General features: G+C 44.5%; 1 protein-coding gene across 1 annotated transcript; it reads right to left on the reverse strand.

The window, feature by feature from the left end:
• Positions 1–58: 58 nt before the first annotated feature.
• Positions 59–21,140, reverse strand: naa25 (N-alpha-acetyltransferase 25, NatB auxiliary subunit). The gene is made up of 23 exons (XM_010905388.5): positions 21,033–21,140; positions 18,952–19,037; positions 18,409–18,547; positions 18,199–18,317; positions 18,046–18,120; positions 17,329–17,515; positions 17,115–17,226; positions 14,673–14,762; positions 14,351–14,523; positions 14,151–14,263; positions 12,165–12,372; positions 11,825–11,914; positions 11,525–11,705; positions 11,154–11,253; positions 10,240–10,391; positions 7,986–8,111; positions 7,664–7,907; positions 7,364–7,487; positions 7,118–7,183; positions 6,942–7,039; positions 6,699–6,809; positions 2,692–2,841; positions 59–2,496 (listed from the first exon to the last, which is right to left on the reverse strand). Exons 1-23 carry the CDS (start codon positions 21,088–21,090, stop codon positions 2,374–2,376), a joined length of 2,925 nt encoding a protein of 974 aa, XP_010903690.2. The 5' UTR covers positions 21,091–21,140; the 3' UTR covers positions 59–2,373.
• Positions 21,141–21,394: the final 254 nt, after the last annotated feature.

Genomic DNA, 21,394 nt, shown 5'->3' on the forward strand with positions numbered 1-21,394 from the left:
CCTGCAGTTGACCTGGTGTTGCTTCACAGTTTAAAAGCCTTTATAAAAGACAAACAGAAACCTTGATATATTTTATTTAGAAAAACTCCTTTGACATTCCAGTGTTTTGTTTTCCATTTTCTACCAAAAGAATGAGACTGGTTGAGATGACACTCCAGATTGTCAACCACTTTCTTCTCTGAACAAGGACATGACTTGTAGATGGGTCCGTCCACCGCTCTTCCCAGGGGTTTGGGCTGGTCCATAGGTCATCTTTAGAGGGGTGCGTTGTGTGTGTCTGTGGGAGGATCATCAAACTGCTCCTCCCCTCTTGCCCATGTCTTGCCTGAAAAGGGAAAGCTAAACAAACTAAACTTACAACCTGAAAAAAACAATTTGTATTGTTCAGCATGCAGTGAATGGTATTCTTGTGCCCTCTGGTGGCTGTGACCTTAAACCTCTGCGTGCCCATTCGGTGCCTTTAGGGGTAGCTTATTCTAGTTTGCTACCTGGGTTAAGACACATTGTATAGAAATATTTATATACCATGAGCCCTGATTTTAAGTCAACAATTTGGCCATAAAATATTTAAACCAGCCCCTGCAGACTTGTTCATGGTCATGAACTAAAAACACTGCAACACACTGCAGATAGAAATGTCTTGAACAGAACACACAATTCATATCACTTCACATCAGTGCCATTCAACTCTGTTCCTGGAGGTCTGAGACTTTTTGTACCTGGTGGTAAACATCACACCTGGTTTCCCAGATCTGAATTTGTCCATTATTAGAAAGAGGATGAACACTTCTGGATGGCTGAAATAGTTCTAGTTGAGTCAGTTAACCCTGCTGTACATTAGACAAGCATGTCTACTGGAACTTTCCACAATGCTACTAAATGTACATTGCTGTCTGATACTAGCCTCCCTTCCCTGTATGTTATCAGATGTAAAATGACATGGCAACTGGTCCATGTTTTTGGTATATAATTATACACATGTGACTGGATTAGTTAAGACATTGTGATAGTGAAATGAATTATGGGGCACTCAGAGCAGCTCCCTTAACTGTTGACAAGACAGGACCAAAGAATACAGACACCCCGAATAGACAAGACAGAGCTACTAGGTCTCTCCCAGAACAAATTACTTCTTAATCACCCATCCCATTCTCCTTGGAACCTGACAACTTCGTTGTTTTGTCTACATCACAATTTAGAAATCTTTGGATTTTAGCCATTGTCTGCTACAACACTAACAGTAGGTTGTAGATTTCTCAGGTTTCTTACCAAGGTAAAACCATCCATCCACTGACTGTCTCAGTAACTACACCAGGCACACCACAGAGACACCCATACTTTACAAAGATCCAGAAAAAAAAAAATCTAGAAATACATTCAAGTATTGTATGCATTTTCAGATTTTCAGGTATTCTAATGTTATTGTTTTTGAGTTTGTACTTTCCAGTAACTACAGACAGGGTTTCAAACTAATGAACAGAAAGACAAACTGAGAAATTATAAAGAAAAAGGAACAAGTAAAAACAGAGTCTGGGATTGAGGGCTGAAATCAAGCAGGCATGGGATGGGGGGAGTTGCGTGATGGGTTCACCACGCCCGAGGGCAGATCAACGAGGAGGACCATCCAGGCAGTCTTCCGTTCTCCCCAACTCTTCATTGACTCCTTCAGCCATTGGCTGCTCAGAGAGGAGCGCAGTCACATGGTTTCTTGGGTAGCTGACGGAAAGGTCTGAACTTACAGCAGCCTTCTTCAGCATTACAGCGTTGTGCATTCTTGAAACAAACCGTTGACATGGTTTCAGGCGTTCCTTGCATGTTGGAACAGCTAACCATCTCAGTCCAGCAGTCCTAACTTTAATACAGTAAGTGAGGCATATTCGCAGTGTCCAGACTTGGGCTTCGCGATCAGTTTGGGGAAGTGAGGAGTCCATTGGTAACTAATGGGGAAAAGTGGCTCATTCAGGATCCGTCAAGGAGTTGATGTGATATTTGATATTCTGTTGTCTTCAGACTATGTACAATCATTTATTGGAGTAGTTCATCTAAAATTGCTTATGGCTCTAGTATGTTGGAGCTTTCCTGTGATGTTATCACAATATGATGGAGATGTGTGGTTCTGCATTGAGAGTAATAATGCTTCACAGGGTGAAAAATGGGAGACAGAGAATCCTGTGTTATTATAGAAAGAGAAACCCAGGAAAAGTAAGGGAGAGAGAAATGGGAGAGAGAAGGGAAAGATGTAAAAGCAAGGGTGTGTTGGTGGCAGGCAACTCTCCTTCAAGTGGAATGGGGGAGGCTTGAGGTGGGCGTGAAATAAGATGATTGACAGTATAATGGTGGTGGTCAGGCATGACGATGGCCGAGTGTTACGGGTCATATCTTGAGGCTCTTCAGCGAATCTGCTCTCTTCCTTAGTAGGTCTCCCAGCTCCTGCAGCGAGCCAAGGTAACTACTCTGAACCTTGTCCATGGCAACCCGGGTGAACCCACACTCCTCCTGAGAGAAATTAGATCACATGTTAAGAAACAGTCTCTCGCACGCACGCATGTACGCACACACGCGCGCGCGCACGCATGCATGTACGCGCACACGCGCGCGCGCACACACACGCACACGCGCGCGCGCACACACACGCACACGCGCGCGCGCACACACACACGCACACGCGCGCGCGCACACACACGCACACACCTGTGTCTGCTGGTCTCCTTCCTCTAAGGTGAGGGCTGCTAGTTTGAGGGTTGTCAGCTGTGCTTCCTGGGCCTTCACGTGGTCCAGAGCCTGGGTCACAACACCCTGCAGACCGCTAGTCCATTCCTGGAAGCCACACAGAACCACTGGCTGTGGGGACAGAGGTATAGAGGTAAACTGGAAGCGAATTCTGATGGGGTCAAGGTCTGCAAGAACTGTATGGTTTGTCTGCCACTGGCAGGTAGATACAAAAATCCTAATTATATTAAAATATAAACTGAAATAACAGATGAACATGCTATGCATTGTTTCTACAATAATACATATAACTATCAGAAACCCTTATTGTGGTAATTTTATTTATATATACACATAGGACATAAAATCTACACACCCCTGTTAAAATGCCAAGTTTTTGTGATGTAAAAGTGAGACATGAGACAAAGATAAATCATGTCAGAAATGTTTCCACCTTTAATGTGACCTATAATGTGAACAATTCAATTGAAAAACAAATTTAAATCTTAAGGGGAACATGAAAAATAAAAATCTTACAATAACCTGGTTGTATAAGTGTGCACCCTCTTATAACTGGGGATGTGGCTGTTATCAGAATTAACCAATCACATTCAAACTCATGTTAAATAGAAGTCATTACACACCTGCCATCATTTAAAGTGACTCTGATTAATCACAAAAAAGTTAAGCCGTTCTAGGATTTTCCTGACATTTCAGTTGCATCGCAGAGCAAAAGCCATGGTCTGCAGAGAGATTCCAAAGCATCAGAGGGATCTCATTGTTGAAAGATATCAGTCAGGAGAAGGGTACAAAAGACCCTTCCAAAGCATTACATATACCATAGAACACAGTGAAGACAGTCATCATCAAGTGGAGAAAATATGGCACAACAGAGACATTACCAAGAACTGGACATCCCTCCAAAATGTATGAAAAGACAAGAAGAAAACTGGTCAGGGAGGCTTCCGAGAGGCCTACAGCTACAATAAAGGAACTGCAGGAATTTCTGGCAAGTAATGGCTGTGTGCTAAATGTAACAACTCTCCCGTATTCTTCATATGAATGGGCTATGGGGTAGGGTGGCAAGACGGAAGCCTTTTCTTACAAAGAAAAACATCCAAGCCAGGCTGAAATTTGGAAAAACAAACATCAAGTCCCCCAAAACTACGTGGGAAAATGTGTTATGGTCTGATGAAACCAAGGTTGAACTTTTTGGCCATAATTCCAAACAGTATGTTTGGTGCGAAAAGAACACTGCAAACCACCCAAAGAACCCCATACCCAGAGTGAAGCATGTTGGTGGCAGCATCATGCGTTGGGGCTGTTTATCTTCAGCTGGAACCGGGGCCTTAGTCAGGGTGGAGGGAATTATGAACAGTTCCAAATACCAGGCAATTTTGGCACAAAACCTTCAAGAGTCCGTTAGAAAGCTGAAGATAAAGTTCACATTTCAGCACGACAATGACCCAAAGCACACATACAAATCCACAAAAGCATGGCTTCACCAGAAGAAGATTAACATTTTGGAATGGCCCAGCCAGAGCCCTGACCTGAATCCAATTGAACATATATGGGGTGATCTGAAGAGGGCTGTCTACAGGAGCGCTTTTGCATAGAAGAGTGGGCAAATATTGCCACGTCATGCTAATAGACTCCTACCCAAAAAGACTGAGTGCTGTAATAAAAGCAAAAGGTGCTTCAAAAAATTATTAGTTTAAGGGTGTGCACACTTAGGTAAACATAATATTGTGAGTTTATTATTTCAAATGTTACCCCCTCAAAGATTTCAGTTTGTTTTTCAATTGATTTGTCCACGTTATAGGTCACATTAAAGATGGAAAAAAGTCTGACATTATTTGTCTTTGTCTAATTCTTTTACGTCACAAGAACCTGGCATGTTAACAGGTGTGTGTAGACCTTTTTCAATCCACTGTATGCAACTAAGTATTTATGTAAATATAAAATATATACAGTATCTCAAAATTTAGTACACCCCTCATATTTTTGTAAATATTTGATTATATCTTTTTATGTGACAACACTAAAGAAATGACACTTTGCTACAATGTAAAGTAGTGAGTGTACAGCTTGTATAAGTGTACATTTGCTGTCCCCTCAAAATAACAACACACAGCCATTAATGTCTAAACCACTCACAACTAAAGTGAGTACACCCCTATGTGAAAATGTCCAAAAGTGTCAATATTTTGTGTGGCCACCATTATTTTCCAGCACTGCTTTCACCCTCTTGGGCATGGAGTTCACCATAGCTTCACAGGTTGCCACTGGAGTCCTCTTCCATTCCTCCATGACGACATCACAGAGCTGGTGGGTGTTAGAGAACTTGCGCTCCTCCACCTTCCATTTGAGGATGCCCCACAGATGCTCAATAGGGTTTAGGTCTGGATATATGCTTGGCCAGTCCATCATGTTTAACCTCAGCTTCTTTAGCAAGGCAGTGGTCGTCTTGGAGATGTGTTTGGGGTCGTTATCATGTTGGAAGACTGCCCTGCAGCCCAGTCTCCGAAGGGAGGGGATCATGCTCTGCTTCAGTATGTGACAGTACATGTTGGCATTCATGGTTCCCTCAATAAACTGTAGCTCCCCACTGCCGGAAGCACTCATGCAGCCCCAGACCATGACACTCCCACTACCATTCTTGACTGTAGGCAAGACACACTTGTCTTTGTACTCCTCACCTGGTTGCCGCCACACACGTTTGACACCATCTGAACCAAATACATTTATCCACAGGACATGGTTCCAGTAATCCATGTCCTAAGTCTGCTTGTCTTCAGCAAACTGTTTGCAGGCTTTCTTGAGCACCCCTTCAAACTCTGCAACAATGCTGGCAGCACTCATACGTCTATTTCCCAAAGACAACCTCTGGATATGACGCTGAGCACTCAACCTGTGCACTCAAATTAATTGGTTGACCATGGCAAGGCCTGTTGAGTGGAACCTGTCTTGTTAAACTGCTGTATGGTCTTGGCCACCGTGCTACAGCTCAGTTTCAGGATCTTGGAAATCTTCTTATAGTCTAGGCCATCGTTATGTAGAGAAAAAAAATTTTCCCAGAGAGCTCTTTGCCATGAGGTGCCATATTGAACTTCCAGTGACCAGTATGAGGAAGTTTGAGAGCGATAACACCAAATTTAACACACCTGCTCCCCATTCACACCTGAGACCTTGTAACACTAACGAGTCACATGACACTGGGGAGAGGAAATGGCTAATTGGGCCCAATTTGGACATCTTCACTTAGTGGTGTACTCACTTTTGTTGCCAGCGGTTTAGATATTTATGGCTGTGTGGAGTTATTTTGAGGGGACAGCAAATGTACACTGTTATACAAGCTGTACACTCAGTACTTTACATTGTAGCAAAGTGTCATTTCTGACGTGTTGTCACATGAAAAGATATAATCAAATTTGCGCTAAAATGTTAGGGGTGTACTCACTTTTGTGAGATACTATATATATAGAGGAGACAAATCTACTGCTTCTTTAAAAGGTCTCTCTTCACTTTACAAGCAGTTGCAACTAAAACTCACATTGAAAAAAAAAACAAGTAAATGGCCAAACAACTTGAATTGCCAAGAAAACTGATGACAAAGTCTGACTTAAGTGATGCCCTAGAAAACTGGTTTAATATCTGTGCCTAATGGTGTGGCTGTACTGAACGTAATGGCAGCACTAAATAAATAACCATAGACATGGAAATCTCATTCTACCAGGCATGCATTGGCTACTTACTGAATATTGTTAAATGACATTTCAGTTACAAAATATAGTGATTACTTCCATGTCCTCGGCGGCACACATTTTATTGTGTCCTACTTTGGTAAATGGCTGGTAAAGGCCTGTTTGCAGGGCATTTAAAAATGAACTCAGAGCGCACACTGTAAAGACGACATGATTTGTAACAATAAAGCCATAATGAACACAGCCCAGGGTGGTGTGGCGGTGAGAAGGGAGGAGAGGAGGTACCATAGCCGTGCAGGTGTCTTTCTTCTTTTTCTTCTTCTTCTGTAGGCTGGACTTGAGTGGCCGCAAGACGTTGGCTGAGTAACTGGCCACCCAGAGTACCACACACACCGTCTGATCAGGAGAAACACAGTATTATACACACACACACACACAGTATTACGCACGCACAGCTTCAAATATTTTCTGGTCTATCGTTTCCATGGTGATGATGTATCATTGACCACCAGAAAAGTACAAACAGACCTCAAGGAAAAAGACTAGCGTTTCTAGTAAGGAGGGTTGGGTCTTCAGTCGCCTGTCTTTCATCTCCAACACTTCCCCTTTACATCGAGACAGCATCTCTGGATGGGGAGGGAGAGGACAGGCGTCAGGAATCATCCAGGGCAGCCATCAGATGTTATCTGGAAGACGTGTCTTACCCTGCAGTTGTACTACTATGGATTTAAAGGTGTTACAGATCTGGCTTTGGAGTTCCGACGAGTCATCTGGAGAGGAAAACCAAAAAACGACAAATGACAAGCATGTCCTTTGTCCCCGAACCTTCTCCTCCCTCCCTCCCGCTCATTCCCAGTCCTGCTGCTCCTGTTGATGGACAGACGCTTGGAGGCCAACGGCAGGGGACCCCAGCATCCCTCCCTCCTCCTCCTCCGGTGATCCCGTCTTACCCAGTCCAGCGGTCTCTAGTTCTTGTAGAGTCAGTGACAGACGCAGAGCAGAGGCCTGACAGTGACAGCTGCCACTAGACAGAGCGGAGGCCAGGCGGGACGAGGGAGGGCCCAGGAACGGGTACTGAAACAACACAGCAACAGTTAGTGGTCGTGCGCGACTCAGGGTCGCTGATTTGATGCCCCGGGACCGCCGTATGAAAACACATGGATGAGTGCAAATGGATGAAGAATGTAAATAGATAAGCTTCTATATGGTAAATATAACAGGACATATTACTGTGTAGGCTGTGTGGGTACCTTTGTCTGTTTCTCTGTAATCCGGGCTGCCGTCTGTAGCGTTTGGTCTAGCTGGGACAGGAGGTTCTGGAGGGTGGAGCTTTTGGTCGTCACACCATTCTCATTGGTCTTATCTGAGTTTCGTGGTGAGGGAGCGTGTCCGAGCAGAGCCAATGAAGCGAGGAGGCGGAGCGTCAGAGATCGAACCTTCAACCAGACCGACTCTTCTTCTAGAGATAGGCGACGATGCTCCTCCGTCAGCTCCCTGGAACAAACACACACGCTTTTTTACAGACTGTCATGACCAAGGTGTGGGAATGTGTGTGTGTGTGTGTGTGTGTACCTATCCTTGGGGTCCCAGCTGACGAGGACAGTCAGGTCTCGGTTATCCCTCATGTTGTCCCAGGGAATGTCCTCCTCCTCAGCACACACACCCATGGCCTTCACACTCTCCTCCAGGCTCAATGTACTGGAACAACACAGTAGCATGTTACAAGCTGGGGTGTGTGTGGGCTTACAGGCCTGTTGTAACTGACAACCTTAAGTTATGGTCTGATTATGTTTTGGACAGATATACATCTTGCTGCGACAGAGTCCACAGAGCACATGACATGGACCCAGTTCAGCTGAAGGACCGGGGACGGTTAGTCAGATTTAGAGTTGGAACGTTATCCGTCAAAATGTGAATGGAAACGATTCCATGTTTAAGACACTAAACTACTCACAGAGAAAGTTTTAGATGCAGAGAAATGGACGAGTGACTTATTCTGGAGCTTTCCAGAAAACGTGTCATTTCAGCAAAACTTTAGGAGGGGGAATTATTTGACGGCCCACTACTGAAACAAGCTGCACAAAGTTATCCTCAACACAAACACATTGAATCCTCACTCCCATGATAAATCCACGCGGCACAGTAAGTGCCCTATACACGAGGATTACAGAGCCAACAGCGAAATGGATCAAAGTGCAGCTAGGATATATTTTTTCCCATAAAAACAGAATTGAGGACTAGGAATGAGTTTACAAAGTATTAGGACTTAAGATACTACGGGCTCAGGGTTAATATAAAAGCAGGGTATCCCTGGAGTGTAGTCAATTAACATCAAGCGCTATTAGCCCATGTTGGACAAAGCCTGTGCACCACAACCCATGTAAGGTCAAAAGAAGAACAGGCGTTTGGAGATGACATTCAGATGTCTTCCAGAAGGAGGAGCTCATCATCCAAACATGCTGTCTCCCAGACTGCTTTTTGAAACGGTCTGCACCAGAAGTGAGAAACACAAACAATGCAGTTCTTCATGCAAGACGAAAGTGAAGCACACTAGTGCAAGTCTACAACTGATGAACCCAGAATATTTTTGAAGAGGCCTAAGATCAGAATGACACCTCGATACGACTGAGCCCACTCAGCCAGTAGTCAAGAAACGATTCAACCTGTTTGGCAAGGTGCATATCCACACTAAAGGGCTCTGAGGGAAATGAATGACAAAACCTAATGGCTACAAAGTGGCAAACCTTAAACATAGGTGGCGTTATCTTCTTGGAGAGGTTAGTGGTTGGCCAGAACCTCCCTCTTACTGGAATTACAGAGGTGGAAAGTTCAACAGGGAGATACCAGTCTTGTTGGAACAGGTCCTCCAAGACTCTTTGGTATCAGGTGGTCTCAGGCTTATGTTGTAAGTCTCAACTCCAGACTATGCTGAACACAGTCTCTCTCATTCCATGTGCCAGACGACTGCTCATTTTTTACAAGACTGCATTTAAACAATACCATGACATCTCCTCCTCTGCTTCCATTACCAAATGAGACCGGAAAAGTATTAGCTAGTCCAGAGTGGTTTAGGATGGGGCGATAGTACTGCGAGTGTTTAAAGCCAGTCTGAGGAGACTCACATCAATACAATGTGATCGATGAGTGAGAAAGTTGAACAGGTGAATATCCCAGGCACTTCATTACAATTTTGTAGGTTTTTTTGAAACATTATCTTCAAACAATAACTGCAAATGTCTGGTCAATTGCGCTTGCATTAATTTTAGTGGTACAGTAAACATCTTATATGCATATATACAGTACCTGTCAAATGTTTGGACACCAACCCTTTCAAGGGTATTTCTTTATATTTACAATTTTCTATGCTGTAGAATAGAGAAGACATCCAAACTATTGAGTAACACATATGGAATCATATAGATCAAAACAGATTTCACTTTGTAGATTCTTCAAAGCTAGCCTTTACCTTGATGACAGCTATGCACGCTCTCTGCATTCTCTCAACCAGCCTCATCAGCTATAAATGTATTTTGTTTTCATAAATGTTTGGACATAATTCCATGTGTGTTATTTGACATATTGATATCTTTGTTATTATTCTACAATGTTGAAAATCATGAAAATAAAGAAATACCCTTTGACTGATAGTGTACACATACAGCCCCTTTAAGGCTAGGCTACATGTTTGTGGAAGAGGTGATGCCATTTGTCCCATGTGTACTGGCCTACAGAGACCTCCTCAATGTTAAATCCTTTTTAAAACATATGTTCACTCAAATGAATACATTGTGTGTGTGTGTGTGTGTGTGTGTGTGTGTGTACTAACATGTCAGCTTCGGTGTACAGGTCCAGTAACATCCTTTCTGTGCGGACCTGAGCAAAGTGCAGCGACTGGTTAAGCCGGGTCCTAAACGCTATGAATTCTGGGATCTTCTCAAAAGCACCATACTTATAGGCCTGGATGATGTACTCTGAGGTCTGGAGAGAAAACACATCAGAGGTGAGAAAGGGGAACATCATCAAGAAAATATCAAGACCAATAAGGCACAAGGGGTGTGATGGCAATTTCATCAATCAGAACTCTTAAAGGAGGAAGTACAGAGACAAAATTCTCTTGCACAATTTAATAGTTTATTTGCAAATAGAGAGACACGTCAAACGCTTACAAATATAATCATCCGAGGAGTCTCTAATTGAAATAAATGAACAGTTCGAATTATTTAGAGGAAAAAGGGGTGTGGTAAAATGCTGTCCTAACTCAACAGAACATATTCCCTTTGTTCTATTACTACCTAGGCTTCACACAAGGGGCAAGCTACCCTCCCCCACATGGGTAACCTCTTCAACTCTAGAAGACTCACAGCATCTGGACAAACAACAGATAGACACTGATGGGTTATACAGATTTATCGATTTACGAGTAACCATATAATCTGCTGATACCAGTCAATAATGATCCTAAACACCAGATCCCCCTCTCCTACATTCCCTATCTTATCCAAACATGGGGACTCAGTACTTTTAACTAGTATCCCATTCATACATGTATAGGACCAAGTATACCTCAGTTCAAGAATTTCCTCAACAGGGGACACAGCACTACACCATGATACATTACCCAAATACACACACCCATCAGACACCATATTGATCCTGACCACCGCTGTCAGCCATTCAGCATTCAGGATTCAAACCACAAGGGATAGAAGACATTTATAACATATTTAAAGAGGAACTCACATCTTTCTGGTTGGAGTGGAAAAACCTGAGGGAGAAGTTGCAGGACTGGGAGGCTGCAGCAAACTGGCCCAACGAGCCGGCGTAACGAGTTAACAGATACCTGGGAGGACAACACCAGGATCAACACGCTGATTACCAGACAGGGGAACTAGGACCCCTGCAGGTAGCTTGCAATCTACAGGGGGAACTGGAGAAGACTAATGGGAATGGGCTTAGGATCAAATGCAGGGGTACTGGGGCAGAACGAAATTCAGTTGGTGATATGGTAACCAAGACGAACCAAATCAATGATTCTGGTGAGACTTTTTTTTCAAATACGTACACATAACTAACTGATGACCAGAAACATTGACACAGGCGGACACACCCACCCAATGGTGTCGTGCTGGACATGCTTGGCATCCAGGCTGGAGTACAGGTCCACCACAGGCTGGAAGGCTCCCAGGCGGCAGAAGAGCAGCAGCAGGAGCAGTTTGAACTGGGCGTTGGAGGGACTGAAGGACAAACCCTCCTCTAATAATCCTAGACACTGCCAGAGCATGTTCTCATCACCTACCACACACACACACACACACACACACAGCCTTTTGAACAGATTTGAAATTGAGGAGTGAAAGAAAAACAAAACAGAAGAAAAAGAGAAGAGATGGAAGCTGAAGAAAATGACTCACCATTTTCCGTCCAGAGGTCAATGTAGACGTGAGCAGCCATGAGACAGTACATATCAGAGAACTGGAGCTCTGTTTTTAGACACGACTTTCCTGTTACACACACAAACAAACACGTCACACTAGGGCTGTGACAGCAGAGGACTGTTGTTATTTTCCGGTTGGGTGCTGTGCTAGCTAGGGTATCATAACGCCATGGAGCACAGCCCGTGCGCCAACCGGACAAACGCTGCCTACCGACCAGCTGTTCGCTGACAGCGCTGTCGTGGCGGTGTGAATGTGCCAGTGGAAGTGCTTCTGAGACATAGAAGGGTGGATGTGGCGAGGGTGCAGGTGTCCTTACGAAAGCGCAGTCCGTGGTGGTAGTGGGCTTTGAGTTGGGCGATGAGGCTCAGTTTGCCTTCGGTGTCCAGGGCGTGCTGCAGCCCCAGTGCCCGGCTCAGCTGACACACACACAGGTGTCTCTGCAATGCCTTGGTGTCCCCGGGAAACCGGAAGCCGTCCTCCCCCGCTTCCCCCAACGGAACCAACTCCTCGAGACGGTTTCTGAACTGCCGTGACATGAGACATGGAAAACAGGAGCTAAACAGACATATCTAACTCAAGGGCTTGGTTGGTGATCCACTCATACAGCTGATAGTGTTCTGCAGCCGTGTGTGTTAGTCAGTAGGGAGGTTGTGTGTGTGTGTGTGTGCGTTAGTCAGTAGGGAGGTTGTGTGTGTGCGTGTGTGTGCGTTAGTCAGTAGGGAGGTTGTGTGTGTGTGTGTGTGTGTGTTAGTCAGTAGGGAGGTTGTGTGTGTGTGTGTGTGTGTTAGTCAGTAGGGAGGTTGTGTGTGTGTGTGTGTGTGTGTGTGTGTGTTAGTCAGTAGGGAGGTTGTGTGTGTGTGTGTGTGTGTGTGTGTGTTAGTCAGTAGGGAGGTTGTGTGTGTGTGTGTGTGTGTGTGTGTTAGTCAGTAGGGAGGTTGTGTGTGTGTGTGTGTGTGTGTGTGTTAGTCAGTAGGGAGGTTGTGTGTGTGTGTGTGTGTGTGTGTGTGTTAGTCAGTAGGGAGGTTGTGTGTGTGTGTGTGTGTGTGTGTGTGTGTTAGTCAGTAGGGAGGTTGTGTGTGTGTGTGTGTGTGTGTGTGTGTTAGTCAGTAGGGAGGTTGTGTGTGTGTGTGTGTGTGTGTGTGTGTTAGTCAGTAGGGAGGTTGTGTGTGTGTGTGTGTGTGTTAGTCAGTAGGGAGGTTGTGTGTGTGTGTGTGTGTGTGTTAGTCAGTAGGGAGGTTGTGTGTGTGTGTGTGTGTGTTAGTCAGTAGGGAGGTTGTGTGTGTGTGTGTGTGTGTTAGTCAGTAGGGAGGTTGTGTGTGTGTGTGTGTGTGTGTGTTAGTCAGTAGGGAGGTTGTGTGTGTGTGTGTGTGTGTGTGTTAGTCAGTAGGGAGGTTGTGTGTGTGTGTGTGTGTGTTAGTCAGTAGGGAGGTTGTGTGTGTGTGTGTGTGTGTTAGTCAGTAGGGAGGTTGTGTGTGTGTGTGTGTGTGTTAGTCAGTAGGGAGGTTGTGTGTGTGTGTGTGTGTTAGTCAGTAGGGAGGTTGTGTGTGTGTGTGTGTGTTAGTCAGTAGGGAGGTTGTGTGTGTGTGTGTGTGTTAGTCAGTAGGGAGGTTGTGTGTGTGTGTGTGTGTTAGTCAGTAGGGAGGTTGTGTGTGTGTGTGTGTGTTAGTCAGTAGGGAGGTTGTGTGTGTGTGTGTGTGTGTGTGTGTGTGTTAGTCAGTAGGGAGGTTGTGTGTGTGTGTGTGTGTGTGTGTGTGTTAGTCAGTAGGGAGGTTGTGTGTGTGTGTGTGTGTGTGTGTGTGTGTTAGTCAGTAGGGAGGTTGTGTGTGTGTGTGTGTGTGTGTGTGTTAGTCAGTAGGGAGGTTGTGTGTGTGTGTGTGTGTGTGTGTGTGTGTTAGTCAGTAGGGAGGTTGTGTGTGTGTGTGTGTGTGTGTGTGTTAGTCAGTAGGGAGGTTGTGTGTGTGTGTGTGTGTGTGTGTGTGTTAGTCAGTAGGGAGGTTGTGTGTGTGTGTGTGTGTGTGTGTGTGTGTTAGTCAGTAGGGAGGTTGTGTGTGTGTGTGTGTGTGTGTGTGTGTGTTAGTCAGTAGGGAGGTTGTGTGTGTGTGTGTGTGTGTGTGTGTGTGTTAGTCAGTAGGGAGGTTGTGTGTGTGTGTGTGTGTGTGTGTGTGTTAGTCAGTAGGGAGGTTGTGTGTGTGTGTGTGTGTGTGTGTGTGTTAGTCAGTAGGGAGGTTGTGTGTGTGTGTGTGTGTTAGTCAGTAGGGAGGTTGTGTGTGTGTGAGAGCCAGTAGGGAGGTTGTGTGTGTACCTGTGTGTGTTGCTCAGGGGGCAACAGGTGTAGATATATCTTCAGGTCAGTAATGCAACACGGTTTGTCACCGAACTTCCCGAAGAACTGAACCATCAGTTCCAATGGATCACCTGAAGACATCAACCAATATAAACAGTTAACATATTCAACAGTGAAGGAAACTGGCTGAGTGCGGGCGTGCGTGCGCGAGAGAGTACCTAGCTCTTTGTCATCAGGGCAGCCTCTCTGTCGGAGTCTGTGGATGAGTTCTAGACAAGCCATGTACGGTCCTCTAAGCGGACGAGAGTCCTTCTTGTCCTCCTCCGCCATCCTGTCCACTACAAACTTCACCGCCTCCGCCACTGTGGTTGTCACATGACCCTCCACACAGCTAGAGAGTGGAGCAGAGGGATTCACCCACCTGGTCTGCTGTTACAGGAGTTAAAACATCTACCTTCTAAGAGCAGACCAACAAAAGGGGAATAATCTGTTCATAGTAAGCCGTTATCAGCTGCTCTCCCTCAGACACGGAGTACTCACTGCTGTCCTTCCTCTGATGGGCTCCAGGACATGTCCATCAGATGGAAGAGAGAGTCAAAATAGGAAAGATAGAACTGCCAATCATCAGGACTAGAGGGAGAGATGGGGAGAGAGAAGAGATTAGAGGCAGAGAGCGAGAGCGAGAGGAGGGCTGGGGGTTTAAAAGAGTGAAGGCCCACTCCTTAAGAGAAATGCTAATGTGTTCCATAATACAGCTGAGGCCAAAAGTATTGGTACCCAAGTACTTTACCTGAAACTGATATGCAAACCAATTTTTTTTCCAAAATAAACACCCAATTATCTTTTGAACCTGAATCTGTGCTTGCTGAGGTCAACATGGCTCAGCTCTATAGATGAACTGCATTACACTCATCTCATGATCTGTTACTACCATGATTAAAAACCTGAATCATCATCACAAAAACAAACATTCAATTTACATTGCATCAGTTACCTTACTGTAAAGATATTTACTTTCATTATGTTACATACCTTCATTAAAAAAAATTTTTTAAGTCTACACTTCTTATGCAATATAAAATAATTGAATACATTTCAGTTTATTCTTTTAATATTTAGCTAAGAACACTGCTCCTTGGTATTAAATAGGACCCTCAATGCTGAAGTGAGGGCATTTGTAGATTATGAGTGTGCGAGTCACCTATCCAGGTCAGGCAATGTTGTTTTAAAACTTAATTGCATCTTTTATAGATACTAGATGCAGACATTTTTTCCCAATAAAAACATTGACCATTATTCACAAAATGTAATAAATAAAATCTGTTGTTATATAGTCCTCCATGAGCTGAAGTTACATACCCTTGTCCTTTCTGAAGGGAGAATGCATCACCAAGGCGGCTAAACTCGCATGGCTGACATCAACCGAAACCTCACCTTGCCATAGTAATGGCCATACAGTTCTTCTAGCAGCAGGAAATTATGCTAGCAGCCCTAAGGCAGATTTTCTTTTTCAAAATAAAAGTCATCATTGAAATATAAAGCTCCGGAAAAAATTGAGACCACTGCACCTTTTTCTTTCCTTTCCAAAAAGTTGAGAAGGCAGGAGCGTTGAATTTACAGAGGTCTCTTAATTTTAATCCTTCTGTTCCTCACTCAAAACCTTCCATTTTCCCGGATCTGTAGACTGTATGGCAACATAGCTAACAATCTAGTCTGGAATTTTATGTTTAATGTCCAATCCAATGTTGTTCTTGTCTGTTCTTTTTTAAAGACTTAACCCTAATGCATTTTTGTAAATTTTTCAAAAAAAATAAATATTTGGGGATCATTTTGTCTGTGTTGCAGCTAGGGGCATGATTTTTTTTGGCAGAACTTATTTTTTGGTAAATTTTTTAAATCCAATGTCTTTCATTGACTTCCATTAAAAAAAATATGTTTTTATCTCACTGCTATTAGAGTATAAAACCATGCATTCTGTAATGTAAGCATTTCATTTTGCAGAAAAGTAGTGATATTTGACATTTTTACTGTATTCCACCACACGCACACACACGCGCAAAAACTCTTCTACCAGATTCAACCATTTTCCCATTGAAGGCCAATGGATGAAATTCTTGTATTTTATTAAAAAAATTGTTTTTAATGGAAGTCAGTGGGACATCTTTTTCCACGAAGGTGTCCAGAGGGAGTATCTGGCACTACATAAAATATACTAATGCAATCAAATAAATTTTGTTGCTTATCTTTGACATATCCAAGACTCTAATCACCACCAAAGCCCCATGCCTCTACTATTTATTATATGGAAAATATAATTTTTGTAATGATTCTTTGTAATAAATAATGAGGTAATTCAAACAACCAAGCTGGCATTTAAAGGGTTAAAATCCAGAAAACTATTGAATGTTTGGTTGTTTTGAGCAGGTTAAGTTGTTTAAGAGATTTATGGAAAAAAAAGCTGAAAGAAATAAATATTTTGTCAGTTTATTTTACGTGTACATTTTTGTCCACGAATGTGTCCAAAGGGTAGTCAATTTGAGGGGTGCACAAGGGTTAACTATATTGTCTTATAAATTTCAATTATGGCTTTTATTGTGATTAAGAATATCTGAGTGCTGCCCACATAATATCCTGCTGCTAAAATAACGGTATTGAAGTCTCGTTTAGCCATCACTAGTCTGATGCCTCTTGCAGTCTTGGCAGACAACTAAGTTGGAGCTTTTAGGAGGAAATGATTCCAAACTTTGGACATTTTTTGAATTTTTTTCCAGGACCGACATCAACATTCAGGCTTCACTGCAATGATGAATAGAAGCTTTAAGGCTGAAGAATGAAATAAAGAATTGTGGAAGTCAAACACTTATGGCAGCTTCAAAGAATTTTTCAGAAACTGAGTTATTTGAATAAAGTGCAAGGGGGCCAAAACTTTTGGCCACAGCTCTATGACGGTAAACGTGAAGTACATGAATACTGTGCACTCACTTTTTGAGCAGAAGCTTGTAAGACAGAGCGTTGCATTCAGGCCATAGCTGTAATCGTTGGTACATCATCATACACTTGTTCTCCCTGCTCTGCAACTCACTGGTCAACTTCTCTATGGGAGCACACACACACACACACACACATCTTTAGTCTCTCAAACCAACACAGTCTACATAATGTGTATATGCATTACACACACACACACCACTTTTACCTCCCAGAGGACCACGGACCATGTTGAGAGCCTCAACACACTTCCCCAGTCTTTCCAGGATCATAAAATACAGCTGCACCTCAGCCTCCGCCTCAATTTTCTCCTCCTTGACCATCTTTTCCACCATGCGTTCAGCCAGGGGCAGGAACATGGTCTGGGCAAGCTTCTCATCCTGTGCCGAGATGGCCTGAAACAGACAGAGGCCGTGGCAGTCAGTCAGACAGACAGACGGACGGACAGAGGCCGTGGCGGTCGGACGGACGGACAGAGGCCGTGGCGGTCGGACGGACGGACAGAGGCCGTGGCGGTCGGACGGACGGACAGAGGCCGTGGCGGTCGGACGGACGGACAGAGGCCGTGGCGGTCGGTCGGACGGACAGAGGCCGTGGCGGTCGGTCGGACGGACAGAGGCCGTGGCGGTCGGTCGGACGGACAGAGGCCGTGGCGGTCGGTCGGACGGACAGAGGCCGTGGCGGTCGGTCGGACGGACAGAGGCCGTGGCGGTCGGTCGGACGGACAGAGGCCGTGGCGGTCGGACGGACGGACAGAGGCCGTGGCGGTCGGACGGACAGAGACCGTGGCGGTCAGACACAAGACAGACCGATACACAGACAGACACCGTTGCAGTCAGACAGACACGAGACAGACTTCCTATAGAGACAGACGGATACAAAGACAGACTGCAGTCAGACCCGTCTAGTAAGAATGCATCCCTACCTGCATGACCAGACTCATGACAGACCAGAAGTAGTAGGGGTTTTTAGGAACGATCTTATACAACGCCATCCCTGCCTGGAGACAGAGACTTGGGTTAGCACAACACACACGACACCTCATCTGTAGACATGTTAATACACCGTGTCTTCTGACCTGCTGCATCTTCTTGTAATCTCCAACACGGGCGTAGGCCATGAACAGATGAGAGTGATACTCCTCACTGAGAGGAACCTTCCTGACGGCAGCTTCATACAGCTTAGTCACCAACTCAGCTTCAGGGGAAAGAGGGGGGTGTCAACAGTGTCAAAGCATCGACACCATCCTACTGAAAGTGTGTGTGTGTGTGTGTGTGTGTGTACTCACGGCGGTGCATCTCTCGGTACAGAATAGTTAGAGCCTGTAGAGAGTTGTCATCAGTAGGCTCCAGGGTGGCCACCTCCTGGGCCAGGTTAAACGCCTCATCTTGCTTCCCTGTTCGCTGCATACCTATCGCCTTCAACACCTAAGGACAAGTAGGTTTAAGTAAGTAAGTAACATACCACCATCACCATCGTCCTCGTTGGGGGAGGGCATCAGAGACTACGGGGTCAGAACTGGGCAATAAGTGCTAATCTCGTCAGCTAGGAAGTTCTTCCCGACCATAAGACTGGACAAGTAAAATTGACCACCTTGGGCCCTGAATACAGTGAGAGGTCCGCCCACCCGGGGCCCTGCATACAGTGAGAGGTCCGCCCACCCGGGGCCCTGCATACAGTGAGAGGTCCGCCCACCCGGGGCCCTGCATACAGTGAGAGGTCCGCCCACCCGGGGCCCTGCATACAGTGAGAGGTCCGCCCACCCGGGGCCCTGCATACAGTGAGAGGTCCGCCCACCCGGGGCCCTGCATACAGTGAGAGGTCCGCCCACCTTGGCACAGTGCAGGTCCTTGTGTTTCTTCAGCAGTTTGTCAGCCTGCTGGATTGCCATCTTGTTGTTGCCATTGTCCAGGTAGTCTGAGAGGAGATGACAACACAGAATCAAATAAGCTACACCAAACAGCTTCAGATATAACGGACAGACGAGAGCTTGTCTTTTTCTGTACAAAAACAATTCATTGAGTAATAAGGCAAAGTAGCGAACAAGCAAACTGTTTTCTTAAGACCAGCACAAAGATTTCAATAATTTAAACATCCAAATTCTCATACGCTAACAGCTGTTTCCACAATGACACTTTCACAGTATGAAGGGCATAAGATAACATGATGCACAGTAAGTGTATGTCCTGGCCCGGATATTCACAAGTGAAGACAAAACCAAGCGAGAGGTCCGCCCACCAGCTGAGACTAATGCATTCTGCTACCACCTAACTGACTAAACATGTATACACAACATGGAGTGTGTCTCGTCTTGAGAGGGGGTTTGAGTGTGACCGACAACCGATCGACTGAACTTATGAGTGTGTTGTGCCTTTGACCTCTGCCATTCTTGTGTGGTTCACGACTGCTGAAAACAAAATACAGTCTGTTTCCCAAGGCAAGCTTGGGGTTTAGGCTCCAGGACAGCTGGCTGCCAAAATTAACTCATCCAGACAGACAGACAGTGCCCTACACTAAGTCAGCAGCACAAATGACAGCTAGGCCTACATAATGGTGTCGGAATGGTTTCCCCACTCTTAATAAACCACATGCTTCTACAATAGTGCCAAATGGACAGCATGTGTATCAAAATCTAATAAGGAAACACAAACAAACAAATTAACCCATACAGCAGCTAGTTCTCTGACTTACAAAAGCAGGGTTAAAATGTGAATTGTGTCCACAGCCACTCGTTGATTTGATCGGTCACGTGATCACAATCAACATAGATTAGTTTTGACTAGATGAAATGAGAAAATGCTGAGACAATAAGTAAGTATCAACAAGGGTTTACGTTTCGAGCAGTCATTAAAAATCGAAATGGATTTAACTATTAGTATACAACAAATGACCAGAATGTAAACGAATGGCCAAAAACGAAAGGCTAACGCGTAAAGCATCAACACAACCAGACATTAAGCTAGCTAGCTTGCCAACCTGTCTTAATCCTTATGGCCATCCACATCTCCGAAAACATAACGCGAAAGCTTGCTAGTTAACTATGATCACTGATTTCTATACTTTAAATCAAATCAGATAACATACTTGACATAAGATTCAGAGATACGTGATATAAAAAACACCCCTACTAAGAAAACTACCCAACTACTGTACAGTAATAAACTAGCTCACAGTTCATCGCCTAACATCAATTGAATGCTCGATCAATGGCTACATTAACACTGTTTTGACTCTGTAACGTCAACGTGATTTAGCTAGCCAACCAAACAATCACATTCTAGTGACCTAGCGAACTTAGCTAGGTACAGTAGAGCAGACAACTTCGCTAGACAGCTGCAGCCAGGTAAAATGTATCCGTTCAGTGTGCAGTAAATAGTTACATAATGTAATGATAACTATAACCTGCCAGATACATCCGAGTAACCGGTAAGTTAGTTCCATGTACCGAAACTACTAATATTTCATTTACTGTATTATACACAACTCAGATCGACCACAGTTAATGCTAACTACTGTTAGCTTGCTGGTAACACGGCTACGATTAGCTAGCTAGCGTTAGCTGTCAAATAAAAAGAGACCTGAACTTTGTGAGTGAAAAACACTGATTGCTGAAGCTCTTTTTCGGGTTCCTTTAAAGCAAAATGGTCTCAGTAAATATTTAAAACAATGGGCAATGTATAGAGCTGTGTGTTGTCAAAATTGTGCTGACAATCACTCAAGGTGCACTGTCATTCGGCGCTGCAGGCGAATATTATACTAGTCAAGCCTGGGCTGGAAAGTCGGGGGCCGCGGTACTACCCACACAGAGACACGGACACAATGTACTGGACAGACGACCGCTCCGATACATTGATACACATTTAAAACACATTTAATCAGGCACAGATGTGCTGTTTCCCTGCTAATTGTTACCGTAAATGGGTCTGAGTCTTCGGTCATTAGGATCTTGCACATGGCCTCTCGCCGCCATGTTGGAGGTTTCCAGGTATATGTCTGAGCAAGCGCAGTCGCGTCAAACCGGCAGGAATTAAAAGGGGCAGTAGGATTTCCCTCGGACTTGAGTAGGATTATGAATTTTTTATCAACTCACAAGATTAAAACATTATAACCTAAATACATATTTTAAAAGTCTAAATTCAGTATGGCAATGCAAATTACCTATATAGGTATGTTAAAATGATCACAGATTGTGTGGTCCACGGATCGTGGATTCTTAAATACGGATATTAATTATGAAACCCGATTTGTGTTTATCGGTAAAACTAGCTTAGGGG

Source organism: Esox lucius, chromosome 14 (assembly GCF_011004845.1).
Source record: "Esox lucius isolate fEsoLuc1 chromosome 14, fEsoLuc1.pri, whole genome shotgun sequence".
Taxonomy (NCBI): Eukaryota; Metazoa; Chordata; class Actinopteri; order Esociformes; family Esocidae; genus Esox; species Esox lucius.